Genomic DNA, 14667 nt, shown 5'->3' with positions numbered 1-14667 from the left:
GGGAGGCGCCGGGTGCTCCGCGCGCACTCCCTGAGGAGGACGGCGCCCAGGGGCTGGGAGCTGCGGAGCGCTGCCGCCGCCGCTGCCCGCGGCTCAAGGCTCAAGCCTTGAGCCCCGCGCCCGCTCCGCCCGCCGCCGCCCGCTCCCTCCCTGCCGCGCGCCCCCGCTGCGCCTGCGCACAACTCCCGCCGCACCCCCCTCCCTCCCCGGGGAAACCCCTCCGCGGCGCGGATTGGCTGCGGCTCCCTCCTAAACCCACCCCCCACGGGAAGGGGGGAGCCAATCGGGGCTTGGCACGGAGGGAGGGAGCGGGCGGCGTGCCTCGGCCTCGAGCGTGAGGCGCGGAGGCGGCCGCGGCGGGAGGGGACAGCGTACCCCGCCGCGCGAGCGGGGCCGGGCGGGAGCCGCTCCAGCCTGGCCGGCCGCTGCCCTCCCTTCCGCCGCCTCCCTGCTGCTCCCGCCCTCGCCTCGGCCGCCGCCGTGGCCGGCGTCGGCGCCCCGAGGCGTCGGCGGGCTCCTGCGAGCGCCCCGCTGCCCGGCCCGCGGGGGGGGCCGCCTCCCCCCGGCCCGAGAGCGAGAGCCGCACCCGGCCGTTAAGCGGGGAAGCGGGCGGGCGCCCAGCTCCGGCGGTTGAGGGCGGGGGGCGCCGCCGGTGAGGGAAGGTTCCCGCCCCGCGTGTGGAGAGCGGCCGTGTCCCTGCGCCTGCCGTGGCCGAGGCGGCTCCGCCGCTTCTCCGAGGTGGGCGCGAGCAACCTGAACCGCGTCAGGAGCAGAAATCTTGCTGCCGCGTGTTTGAAGAGAGCTGCGAGGAGTCCCCGGTCCGCGGTCGTTGCGTTTCAGTTCGGGAAACGCCGGGAGGAAAGCGAGCCGAAGCCTCGGTCACCGGAGCCCTCTGTGCTTCTGCCTGTCATGCCGATGCTCTTCCGTGGTTTTCTAATACTTAAGGATATTTGTATCTTGTCTTATATTTAGGAGATTAAACCAATGGTAAACGTGATAGTTTGTGCCATATTTTGAAAAGGGTAAATATGGCCCAAGTGACTAGTTAGCTTAGTAGCTATGCCAACCGATATGATAGAAAATTTGGTGCGGAATTTCAATAATAAAAGGTTGAAATAAAGGGATCTAATACCAATCTACACAGTGCTATAGTAAAAACAGCTATTGCTCAGTCATCTTGATGATACTGTTTTGAGGAGATACCTGACTCCAGCGCTGCATGATATTCTCGGTAACATTAGACGTGTGCACTGCCAATAAACCGCACAAATGGGATTTGCTGTCAGATCCCAAGAAGTCTGCAGGAAAACTTGGTTGAACAAGTTGGTGCCTAAGGAGCTCCCAGTAGTAGGTCCTATGTTGTACTACATTTTTTAGCAGCGATCCGGAAGCAAATCTAAATTTGAGCTCAAAGATTAATGCAGTCCAAAACAATGATGAGGACAAGGCACTGATGAGAATGGTTGGTAAAAACATCCCATTCCAATTTAGTGAATTTTAATCCAGTGAAATATAATGTTGTCTACCTAAGAACCATGTCTTGTGCAGGCTATAACTAAGACTATATATATGTACACACACACCCCTGGGAAGGAAAAGACTGAAAAAGATTTAAGGGTCAGAATGAGTAAGCAATTTGATAAGGGCTTTTCCAAGTGAAGCTGTGGCAGAAAAAGATTAATTAATGCATAAACAATGGAATAAAAAAAAAAGGTTTATTTTGCTTTTGTGGATATCATTGTTGAGGTCAACACTAGGATAGTGCATACAGTTCTGTTTTTCAGTTTTTAAGAAGGATGTTTGAAAATAAGAGCAAAAAAGTGAAGCAAAATGTTCTGAAGGCTGGAGAAAATGCATTACATTGGGAGATTTTAAGAGCTCAAGCTGTTAAAGTTATCTAAAAGAGGATTGAGAGGTGACTTGACTATAGTGTGTAAGAACATTCCTGAGGGAAAATACTGGATATTAAAGGGCTCTTTAATCTAGTGAAGAAAGGCGTAATAAGAAGCAATGGCTGGAGGCAAAAGCCAGACAAATTCAAATAGGAAATAAGACACACATTTTTTACATGCTTAACCACCAGAACACATTCTCAAGAGAAGCTGAAGATTTTCCATCATTTTATGACTTCAGTTGAAGATGGGAGGTATTTCTGAAAATTATTTTTATCCAAGCAGAAGTTATGCTTTAGTTTACTGGAAGAATACTAATGGAAATCTGATGGTCTGCGATATGCCTAGTGTCACCTTAATCTAGTGGGTCCATCATGGTTTAGATTTTAAATGCCAGAAGCAGGCATTTAGTTAATAGCCATGAGCACCAGAATCAGTTTTTTCTCCTTGATATACTTTTGCTCCCCCCTGTCCCCCCAAACTGTTCTGAATTAAGCTTTAGACTGCAGGATATACCTTTTAAGTCAAGATCGAAAGGACTTGGCCTTTTGCTTTCTAAATTTACACCCTTGGGATTACTTAGAAAAATTTCTCTGCATTTCTTTTTAAGTTTCTGAAAGGATAAATCCTTACAAGAAAATTTTGTGTTAAATCTGGAAAATATTTCACAACATGAACATTGATTATGTAAAATTGCCTCAAGGCCAAGAGAATCAGAATGCACCAATTTAATCATGATAGATTTTCTATATTGTACATTGTATATGTATAGGTTGTATATATTTGTATTATACAGTGTTGACCTCACTTGAGGCGTTATCATAATATAAGCAATAATATACCCAGTGGAAGAGCTGCTAGTACTGAAAGAAGGATGAATGAAATGTAAATAAACTTTCAGATCAGTAATGTGCTAGAGAAACACAAATAAACCACCCCTGAAATGGTACATGACAAAATTTACTGTCTTGAGAGTGGAGCATTTGCTGTCATTTCTCTGCCTTCTGGGAAATGTATAACATCTCTCCCTGTGCTAATCCTGCAAGATACTGTGCTTCCTAATTTAAATGCTTCCTTTTTTTCCTGGCTCTTGGGCAGAAGATGCAAAGACAGGAGCTAAAAAACAAGCCTTTTTCTTCTTTTGTGCATTTTCCCAGGGCCACAAACCATCTGCCCTTAAACACAGAAGAAACTGAAATCTGTTAACTAACTTCATGATGAATTCTGGAATGAGAGCTGAATAACTGTACAGGAAAAAAAAATCACAGCGATTACAAAGGATATAGTGAGACTTGTCTGTATGGTACATACTAGATAACTCCTCTTAAAAAGCAAGAAGCGTTTGTGTTTGGTTGCAACTTGTTTACTTTGACTTTGAACTATTAGCCTGAAAATTACATGACATCAAAACTGAAATAGCTTTTAAATTATTCTTGCTTATTTCAAATAAATAAAAGTTGCAGTGGGCACTCGAAGAGGAGTGCACCCTAAAACTGAGCTGTTCCAGAAAATGTGTTTCGTTGTACTAAAGGTGGCCCCAAAGCGATTCTGAATACAGCTCAGCTTCCCATACAAGGGCCATCTGAGCATGACAGCCGGAACGCATGCATTTCCAAGGATGCCTGGCAAATGAGTGTACCCCCGTCACATTCCCACAGGCTGTAAGTATTCGATGGGACAGCTGTGGATATCCGTGGCAAATGAGGTGCAGAATGCATCACGCTTACAGCTGCTGGTGTGCCTGTCCTGCCAAAGTGACAGGAGCAGAATCAGTGGCTCGTTTATTCAGCAGAGCATCTGGCTTGGTAGCCATTTGGATAACCACTGGTTTCTGAGTATATTTAAGGTACCGCTTCTGGCCTGTAAAGCTTTAAATAGTTGGAGAACAGTTGATCTGAGTCAGCAGCGGCCAGTTGGCTTTCTCTCCTAATATAATAGAGAGTGCAGGTGGCAGGGCACTCTCCAGGATTGTGGTGCTTGTTTTCTGTCATAGTCTGAAATAGCTTGAATTTCCTCTCTTCCTGTGCAAAAGGCATCGGCGAGATAGTGTTTTTTTAAGAGAATTAAAACTGTTTCCCACCACGATGAAGGATAGAAAAAGAGTACCTGTAGAGGTCTGAATTGCCAGTTTCCTGTTGAAATGATTATTCTAATGCTCCTACAGTTTTATTGTATTATTAATGACATTAACGTGCCTAGAGGCAAAGGAAGACTTCTTTTTAAGCAATTTGGAATATAAATAAATATATGCTAAGTATACCAGATTTTTTTTTTTAAGAATTTTGGTAAGTTGAGTACCCAGATTTGAGAAGGTAAGTTTACTTATTATAAGACTTAATCTTGAAAAATACTTGGGCAAGAGGGAAATGTATATTATTTCCAATTAATAGATATTACCATAAGCAAAAAAAAAAAGTGCTTTAACTTGTTCTTAAGTATAAGCTATTATGATAGCTCAGTGAAGGAGCACTGAGGAAGTACTAGTGTTACATTAGAGCAGTGGGAGGAAGAACATACTTAGGGGTTTTCAGCTCACATGCTATACTTGGTCATTGCTGAATTCTTACTTTAGTAAGCAATTTGAGGTATTAAAATTCAGCTTATCTCTCTGCAAGTTATCACTCATGAATTCCAGTGATAGCTTTTTCAATAGAACTTAAAGGAGTTCAACTTTCTTCAGTAAAAATAGATTTAATGAACCACTGCAGCATTTTGCTTAGAAAAGATTTAACAAGTATGATATTCTTTGGGAAGAAAAAAAAAAGATTGTGTAGTTTATGTAGTTTTGGAAGAATAAGGTTTGGTTCTTGTCTAGTTCTTGTTGGTATTGTGATTGCTCTGCTATGAACTTTACCTAGTGCATTAAAAAATGAGTTCAATGACCTGCTACAATCCCTTGAATTTAATCTAGCTGGATTGTGCATTTGTTTTGTAGGATAATGCTCAAAGTTCCATACATGAGTGCCTTTTTTGTTCTTAGTTGTTTGGTTTTGTAACACTTTCCCTATATGCTTGGCACTTTGTAAATTTGCTAATTTTTTAGGCAAGTATTGTTCACACACTGTTGAAATGCTGTCATATGTTGGTGTGATAGGGAAAGTTCACCGTGTGCCTCAGAAATCAGGTTTGTTAGTTGATCCAATAAACTGAAACGTTAAGATCCAAATAGAGTTAAGTTGGTATCTCCCATCAGAACAAAGGCAAAAAGTACAAGTGCTGTTTAAATGGTGAATGTTTTCCTTCAGAGTTACAGGTCTGGATTTTCCAGGGAATGGAATAAGATGGCTTTAGTGCGTCCCTATTTTAGCACAGAGCGGCACAGCGGATGTTCTCATGTCACAAGACACACTTCTCATTACACCACCTCCTCGTTTAAATGAGGGGTGAGTGTGCCTGTCCTTACTGAGTCTGCCCAACTGCTTGCTTTGGGGTTTGTTTTTTTTCCTATCTACATTGGCAAATGATCTTGGAAATGCACAGAATTTGAATGACTAGCTAATTGTATGTGGATGCGAGGTGCACAATGTTATAATTTGCTGTAACAAACAAGAATAAAAAGTTAAAGTAATAAAAGAGTCGGCAGTGATAGGCTCTCCTCTGTGGAGTTATTACAGAAATACAGCTGTTACGTTCTTTTTCATTCTTGCCATGAACTTAAATCCATGAATATAACCACGTCACTTGCCAATGTTTGTAGATGCCATTTCAAACATAATTCAGATAAGGAATATTCAAGGAGTGTTTCTATTGTGTTAAAAATGAGATTGTTGCCTTTTTGACTTTATCTTAAATTATTAACTATAGCATGGGAGCGTCTTACAATCCGTAATTGGTAACTCCTCAGAACTACTTTACGAGGGAGTAGAATGCTTAACTCCTCCCCCCTTCATTTTACAAGTGGGAAACAGATACAGACATGGAAAGTAGTTTCATTATACTTCCATTTTTTCAATGACCGAGGTTTCTGTATTTTTAAAGTTTTGTAATGTATGGTGAGAAAATGGAACTCTTCTCCCTGTGGCATCTCAAAGAAGCTAACATGTCCTAAACAAAAAAGCCATTATTCTTGTTGCCCCATAGTCCCAGGATTTGGGGCTCATAACAATGAAATTTGGGAAGGAGGGGAAAGGTTGGTTGTCGTGTGTGTGGGGGGGGAGTCCTTCAGAAACAGGAAATCAAAACAAGAAGAGGAGATTTAGGATCTTGCTTTTTAAAATGCACGGGTTAATAATACCTAGCTGCGGGTGTGGAACTCCCATTTCTAGAAGATGTTTCTTCACTCTGGCTACCAGGGATTAAACTGTAGAATTGCCTGCTTTTACCCAGAATAGCTGATTGTGCCTTAACTCCCATGCTCTCCTTTATTATGTGCCTCTTTTACCTGTGGGAGAGACAAACAGGTTATTAAGCTGGTGCATATGCCCATTCAGGTACCACCTCTGCATTATTTTTTTGCTTATTACTAGTAAGACACCAGAGGAGGGATGGAATAAAAAAATAGACTTGTGCACAACTCTTAATCAGCCTAGAGCCAGAATTAGAGGGCTCCTTCTTCCAAACATCTTCTAAGCATATGTGGTTATACAGTAATTGCAGCCTTTTTATCACTGTAATTTTAGCAGACCCCTTAAAGATATTTGTCCTCATTAAGAAAGGAATGGGGTTTTCATGCTTATTTGCATCAACTGCAATTATTGCGTATTTGATGGAATTTTGTGTAGAATGGTGAGAGTTGCATCTGTGTCTGCAACCAACTGTGCTGTAGGGGCAAATGACTGCCGTGAACTTTACAGCAGGAAGCTTCTTGTGGGAACATGGAGAAAGCAGCCGGCATCCCAACTGCAGTGGCAGAACCTGCTCACTGACGGACCCCCAGTCCAAGGGTGAGAATAAGCCTCTCCACAGGGCATTGCAGGGTTGGGAGGTGCCCAGGATTCCCATCAGAGACCAGATAACCAGATCCTGGGAGTTATTGCTTCATGGGGAAAAAAAAACACCTTTTCAAAAGGCTAGACTTCTTCTAATGACTCGCGCTCATCAAAGGGAGGCACCCTACGCTACCGGAAAGGAAATCTTGGAAAACAACCTGAACAGCAGGAGCAGGACAGTTCACCACATGGCATGCTAGGACACAGAATGCAGGAGAAAGGTGGCACATTCAAATCCTGTCATCAGACTCAGAAGTTCAAGCAGAGAACAGGCAAGGCATGTATTCTCCAAGTAAGTTACTGGGGAAGAGAGATTTCATGTAAGAGAATTGGGTGGGAAGTATAAAATATGCAGCAGGTGGGAATGTGCCGTAACCTGCATAGATACATGCTTTAATTAGTTCTGGGGCTTTTTTTTTGGGGGGGGGGATCCCTAATACCAAATTCCCAAGATTATGAAATGGAGCTGATTTATGTCCAAGGGTGTGTCAAGGTGCTCAGCATTAGAGCAGGAGCGAAAGCTTCCCTAGTGTTCTTACTGACAGCATTTGTTCATTTCCCATTCAAAGGTGGAAAAGAAGCCACAATATGGGGAATATGTTCATATTTCTTACTAATTATGAATTCTTTGGGGTTTCAGGAGCACTATTTGTAACCACAGCTGTTATTACAAATGAGATCATCCGTTTTATGCCAAAGATCTGACCGACAGCCAAAAAAAAGTATGTGTGTGAACAAGTCAGGCACCACAGTGCTTCCATTTTAACTCCTAACCTTCAAACTGGAATCTAGAGGCCAAAGTGAAGCCCTTAGGCTTCCTCAGCAATGCAATGGAAAAGGTAGATACGTTGGCAGGTGGTCCAAGAAGTCTACAGGCTGATAAGGGAGCTATTTGGGGTTAGCTGAGAGCGAACCAAATATAAGGATGGCTCTGAAACCTCATTCTACATCTCAGGGCTACAAGGGACGCACCTCAAATTACGTGGGATAAAGGATCTAGCCCACTCTTGAGGGTAGTCAGTTATGACTATTCTTGTAAATGACTGGGTAGAGCTCACTTTTTTTCCAGGGCAGGATGTTCACCTTTCATGTAACTGCCTAGTGGTTAGATCTCTTGCCTGGGAAGGACCTGAAACATTCAAAGCCCTTTTTAAAATGTGATAGCCAATATTAATTTATTCTTACTATGGTCCAAGAACATCCACACCACCAAGAGCCTTCTCCCTTCACTCTGCTGAAAATGCCAGTGACCTTCCTCTTCAGTCTTCCATCTTCATGATGTTTCGTGCTCCCAGGCCTGGGGAGGGTCTCAGTAAAATTTCAGCCAGGTATATCATGACGCTCAGAAGAGCTCTCTCACCTTACTGCTGCACCCTTTCCCAGCTAGTGCAACCCATGCGTCCCAGGGCTATTCAAAACCTGTATAACGAGTACTTTGCATGTAACCAGCAGTTTCACAGGCTCTCTCTTTCTCAGGATAGCAAGAACATTGCTGTTTTTACTTCATTACGCAGAAAGTGCTCAGAGTGATGTGGGCGCCTATGATATTTCCTCAAACATGAATCAACCCTTAAAATATCATTACATAAGTAATGAACATTTGAGGGATGGGTGAGTTAAAATACATAGGAGGGTTTTATGACTTGCCCTCAACCATCCAAATTCTTAATAAGTACTTTGTCAAGTTGGATAGGTTCTAGAATACTTACTTCGGCACCAGGAATGGAACTCAGATGAATCCACTGGGCCATGTTAAGAAAACTATAAATCTCATGCTGTGCAGCTGTCTGACCCTAGAGGTATGTAAAAATCCCTGCAACCTACTGGTTTGTCCTGGTAGTTCCCCAGGTCCCTAAACTGGAGTGCTTATGTTTGCACCAGTGGCAGAGACAGAAGTTGCAATACTTACATTGAGGCCCCCAAAATTCTGCACATGGACTTCAGTCAGATTAATCATGCAACAAAAGTTAAGCAGCTGTAGATTTGGAGTCAGGATATGTAAGTGGTAGAAGTTGGCCAGGAATGTGAGACTGCAGATTCATGGAGCTGTGATGCAACTGTGCGTAGAGCATGAACTCCTTAGGATGTGGTAGCTCTGTGATAATTTGTCAGTTCATCTAATACCACCCTCACGATGTGCTGTGGCTGCTGAAAAGTAAGCAATAAAATATGATGTACTGGTACAGTAAGGGAAGCATTTTTGGTAGAATTATTCATTTTGGAGGGGATGAGAAGCATTATATCTTTTTGATCATTGCATTTTAGAAAAGAAATGTCTATAAGCAAATATGACTGAAGAAGCGGCTATATAGGCTCATCAGTAAGAGCCTGATAATTCTCAGGATTGTTTAGTTTTGGACCTTTATTGTGCTAGAAACTACAAACTGCTGATAAAGGGACTTTTAAAACCAGCTTAGCCAGATAACAAAGGAAGACAAAATACTATTCATGAAGGGAATGGAGTTGTTGCATTCACCTCATCTTAAATTTTGCTGTTCTTCTGGCTAGTTTCATTCTTTTCTCCTTATTTCTTGTAGGCTGAAGATGTTCATTGTTGGCAATGTGGTTTTGCCTGACAGCTGGCCTGCTGTGCACCTCTGTATATGTATACCTCTTTTTACATGCCTTGTTATCTCTGCCCACTTTCTCCCCTCCTTTTCTGGAGAATTAACCCAAGCGTGCAGACAGGAGGACTCTCCCTTTTGGGTTTGTATGTAGTGTGTCTGGTGGAGCTTCTGCAACCTGCCACATACCGTACAACTGCTTCTGTGCTACTCTTTAATCCTAGCAGCACTGGTGGATTGCTCAAACTAGTGGTCATATGGTTGTACCAGAGCGATATTATTGTATTTCACCATATTTTTTCTCACTTTTTAAATGCCAGCTGAAAAGAAGTACTGGCAGAGGTCTTTCTGACAATGGCAGCAACAAGGGCTTAATTTGGTTTATTCTCAAAAAGAAAAAAAAAAGGCAGAACAAACAAACCTCAACAGAATCATTCCCTTAACAGAGTTATTTCTTTGTAGGATGCAGCTCCTAAGCCCTAGGACAGAATTCTTTCTCATTTTTCTCTTGTGAACTTGGATTTCATTAATAAACTGGAGTCACAAGGTCAGGGTGACCAAGCTGCTTGAGGACATATCATATGTCCTTGGATGAGTATGATAATTATCCAGTATCATTTACACAACCAAATCATAAACAAATTCCTACTAAAATGATAAAACTTTGGAGACTGAATCACAGGTCTCTGCATATTATGCAGTATGTGAATAAAGCTGATCCTTCTGTCTTGGAAAAATTTCCTGCCTCCAAGTTTGCAAGCTCTGGAGTTTGTACTAATGCAGGCTCTGCATTATGTCTAAAAAATAACAGAGAGAACAAGACAAACACAGCATAGCTGTGACTAACAGCCCCGTTTCAAGTGCAGCTTTAATAAGAATATTTTCTTAGCACGACAAAACCGCTGTCCCCCTGCCCCAAAGACTCACTTCAGTGGAGGAAGGATGAGTGTGGGCCCCAACCCCAGGAGAGGGCAGGAGGCTGCGGAGCTTGCTGGGGCACTGGGGCACGTGGAGCTCTGGCGCTGCGGATACGAGCGTGCTGTTGTATTTGTTGTTAGGGCATGCAAAATATTTGCAAGACAACCTGAAGGGAAAGTAAACTACAAACCCACAACTCGGATGCTGTGTGAGCCTCACTAAGTTTTATGATCTGTATCACTGATCCTGGGCCATGTCTTGAAAAAATCTGGCTTGATTTATATACTTTGGATTAAATGTTTTAAAACATGAAGTTTAAAAAGTTGCTACATAACCATCTTTGGCCTTCTGGTTTCAGCTGCCACAAACAGTTTCTAATATAAATACTCTTTTTATGCAGCGATGGTGGAAATGTATGCATGAACCTGGGTCACACTTAAAAAAAAAAAAACTTAGAAAATGTCGCCTTTTAAGTGTTATTTCTTGAAATACAAGGTCGTTCGTGCAGGTTTTCAGTATAAAGCAATCTTTGAATTAAAGCAGCTGCACTCTGCTCCCAAATGTATAATTACCAAAAAATACTTCTTTGTAATACCTCAACATGAAATGTTTAATTTCCAGCGAAGATACTGACCCATGCTCTGATTCTGCAAGGACTTATCTTTAGGCATTGTGTTCACACATCCCCTTGAAGTCCAGGGAATTGCATTCAGTGTTGGAAGTTGAACACGTCTAAATCTCAGCAAGGTCATTAAATGTTTGAAATGAATTTTGGGAAGCCCGTCGGACTCTTGGTAATAGAATTAAGATGTAACTCCTTAGTGTTGAAATACTCTCTGTAAAGATGGTAAAAGTGAAAACAATAAATAGATTGAAATGTAAATAAATTATTTAGGTCAAGGTTGACAGTTGCTTAATGGGCCTCCAGGGCCTCCTAAGGCCAGATAAACTCAAGAGGAGCCAGAAGTCATTAACACCTCTGAAAGCCATCATGTTGTTAGCAGGAGGTGTAAACCCTATCAAGACCTTTCTTCTCTCTGTGCTTCTGTACCAATAACAGGGAAATAAGAACATTGATTTCCTTTGTAGATCAGCTGATGAAAAGTGCCAGATAAGCTACTATTAATTAATCCCTCAGCTATGTTTGTGAATAATTTCCACATAGCCTTTCAGACACAGTAACCTTGCATCCATGTACAAAAACAATATTTATTACGTTAAAACCACTGATATGTTTCTTTATCATCAACAATTAAAATATGAGGTTTAGACTGCCAGCACGGTCCTTTGTATTAATATTATGTAAGAGCTGTTTTCAAACTCTTCCCCACGTGATCTAATAGCAGTCGAAATAAAAGTACAGAGAATACGAGATTGTAATAACATTTGCTTGTTGTGCTGGAAAATTGATGTCAAACTCATGTACATGAGTTATATGAGTTATATAAGTTAATTATACCAAACAGTAAAAAACATCACACCAGAGCACGTGTGTGCCCTGCATCTAGCATAAGAGTCTTTCATGAAGGCATAAAAGCAAAGTAAAGGGTCTTTCTGAAGACTACAAGAGATTGGGTTTCAAGAGAAGTATCTGCTGCCAGAAATGCTGGCCCTACAGACTGCAGGTCAAATATTTACGGGGCTGAGAGCCACAGCATTCATCCTGCCTTCCTCCGAGGGCTGGCGAAGGGCAGGCAAGGCGCTTGCTGGAGGTGGCCTGGCTGGGCAAGGCTGGGGGCGGTTTGGAGCCTCCTCTGCAACGGCCCCGTTTCTGGGCTTCGGCAGCCCCCGCTGGGCGATGCCTCCTCTGCCTGGGACTACACTTACCCGGCGTCCTTCAGACTGAAATCCTTTTGCGCATGTGGGCCTGCTGCAGGTCAGGCGGCATCGCCCAGCCTGGAAACCCTGCTTCGACATTCATGTGCTTAGTTGTCTGCCCTTGCTTGTGGGCGTAATGAGTTAAGGAGAGATGGTACGAATTCATGAAGGGAAGCGTTTAAAAACCGTGCAGAACCAGCTCAAAGTTTGCTTCCACAAGGACTTTGCAGGTATGGTAATGAAACTCAACGCGGTGGAGAGGGGAAAAGACAGCATTTCACCTGAAAAAAGATCTGTATAAACAGCGAAGCTGACAGAGAAGGGCAAAGGTTGATTTAAAAAAAAAAAGTCACCTTGGACAAAATTTGCAGATCATAGGCACAAGGAGGGAGACTGGGAAATGTTTAGCTGAAAGAAGCCAGTGAAAAGACATTGAATTGGGTTTTAATTACTCTGTCTGGGAAAACACTGTATAGAGATTAAGGGAAGGGCATGTTTGCAGAGATAATACAGCTTAAGAGACAGCCAAAAGATCAGAGGTTGTGCTGGGCTTTACCGGTCATCCAGTGCCTTTCACCTGGTGAAGTCACATATTGCAGCACTAACTGAAAGCAAAATACTGCCAGAGCAGACCAGCAGGCTTTTACATTCAAAGCAAAGGCACAGATTGTGATGGAAGGATTCAAGAATGATAAATAAAAACTGTTGATTTTTTTTGGTTAAAATTATTGTAACTTAAAGATCAGCCTAAAGATACATCTCCACACCGTATTTCAGGTAGTTCTGGGTATGTCTGCGGGGTATACCCTGAGATACACTGACAGGCTCTTGCCTGTGCCTCCTGCCAACCAGAAGCCCTGTGACTGCTATACTTAAAGGCAGAGCCTCGGCTGGAAAGGGAGCAAATCAGCGCGTGGCAGCTGTAGCGCTGTGTCAGTTTACAGCAGCTCTGCGTTTGATTCACGGGGCTCAGTCTTTACTGGGCTGGGTCCAGCACCCTTCGCTGATTCCAGAGTTGGGAAACAACTTTTAAATAAGTAATCAAGTCCAAGCAGTGCTCTCTTTGCTTTTTGCCAAAGCAGGGGCCTTTAGGCCTTTTCAGCAGCAGCTGGCTTCCCCCATCGTCTGAAGTCTTACCTGATGTGTGTGAAATTAGCTGCAGGAATAGACGCTGTAAAATCTGCGTGTTAATCCCATGTGTGTCACTGCGTTCTGCCTGCAAGAGGTACTGCTGTGGATTTTCATGCCGCTGAAGTGTACTTGTCAGGAGAGCACTCTGGGTTTTCTCTCCAGTGAATATAGGGCCATTTTTATGATAGAAAACGAGAGTCAAATATATGAAAGGAAAGATGTATGAAGTGAATGAGAAATTCAAATGCTGAGCTCATCTGCCAAACTTCTGACATGTCTGGTCTCAGGTTCTCTCTCTGGACAACACAGCTGTATTGTGCTTCCAACAAAACACTCAGCACGGCCAAACTTAAAGAACAGCTATGTTTTTTTCTTTTTTTGTAGCTCATCCTTCCCCTTCCTATTCTTCTGTACTCACTACCATTAGTCAGTGAGCTCCTCAGGGTTTTTCTTCTTGGAAATGATTTGAGACATTCTAAGTGCTACTGGAAAAAGATATTATCAGCAGTTAGATTTTTCTGTGCTTATATGAGAAATGAGTAGCTGTAGTTAAGAAGATATCTGCAGCAGAGTGAAATATCTGAAACGAGAAACCTTGGTTTACTCTTTCTGAGAACAAGGCATTTCACTAAAAAGTATGCATTCTATTTCTGTGTGTTACTAACAGGTTTACTCTGGTATAGCACAAAAATGTCTATCATAAAATTAGACACATAAGTTTGCAAAGTCTCATGGCTGTATAGAAATATATCCTAGCAGACATCATATGACCCCTTGAAATCCAGAAATATAGCTAGCTATAGCTAACTTGAAACAAAAAATCAGAGGGACGGAGATCTGAAAAGATTTCACTGTAAACCTATGGGAAGTTTAAGAGTTCATCTGCTGCGTTGCCTTAGCTTCCTTCTCTTTTTTCCAACAGCTTGTTTCATAGTTGCACTTAAGAGAAGACTCATTGTACTTGTAGTGACTTCAAAGAAAGTGATATGAAATACTGGTAGAAAAGCCACCTAGTGGTACAGAAAAATGGTCTCAGGCAGGAATTTGCATGTATGAATTCCAAGGAAAGATCTGGTCCCATATTAGGCGACCATTCTGTGACATAATGTAAGGGTTATTGCACTAATGTGAGTCTGAATGCACATTACACACCAACAGGAAACCCACAAATCTATTAAATAAATTGTCCTAAGGACAGCACTGTAAAACTTTTATGTTGAATCATTGCCTATTTTATATTTTCCATGCAAACAATAAAATCTCATTTAGAATTATTTCAGAGAATTTAAAGAACATGAATGAGTGCGTCTCAATTTTTTCCACCTGTCCAGACAAATGCAGGACTTACTGTAAGTCCAGCTATCCAGAGCCCAGAGAGAGAGGAAAGCCCATAAAGCTCCCGTCCAATTTTTTTAA

The 14667-nt window shown here is 42.5% G+C and overlaps 1 protein-coding gene across 1 annotated transcript in view; it reads right to left on the bottom strand.

The window, feature by feature from the left end:
• SGPP1 (sphingosine-1-phosphate phosphatase 1) overlaps nt 1-3705 on the bottom strand; it is a 21685-nt gene extending 17980 nt beyond the window's left edge. Inside the window, exon 1 of the mRNA XM_026088639.1 lies at nt 3620-3705. Within this exon, the coding sequence (XP_025944424.1) occupies nt 3620-3705 (86 nt within the window). The remainder of the gene's footprint in view (nt 1-3619) is intronic.
• Between the last annotated feature and the right edge of the window lie 10962 nt (nt 3706-14667).

The sequence above is a fragment of the Apteryx rowi genome, unplaced genomic scaffold (genome assembly GCF_003343035.1).
Source record: "Apteryx rowi isolate R43461 unplaced genomic scaffold, aptRow1 scaffold_78, whole genome shotgun sequence".
In the NCBI taxonomy this organism is placed as follows: Eukaryota; Metazoa; Chordata; class Aves; order Apterygiformes; family Apterygidae; genus Apteryx; species Apteryx rowi.
Note: the sequence above shows the minus strand (reverse complement) of the source record. Positions and strands in the feature narration are given on the sequence as shown.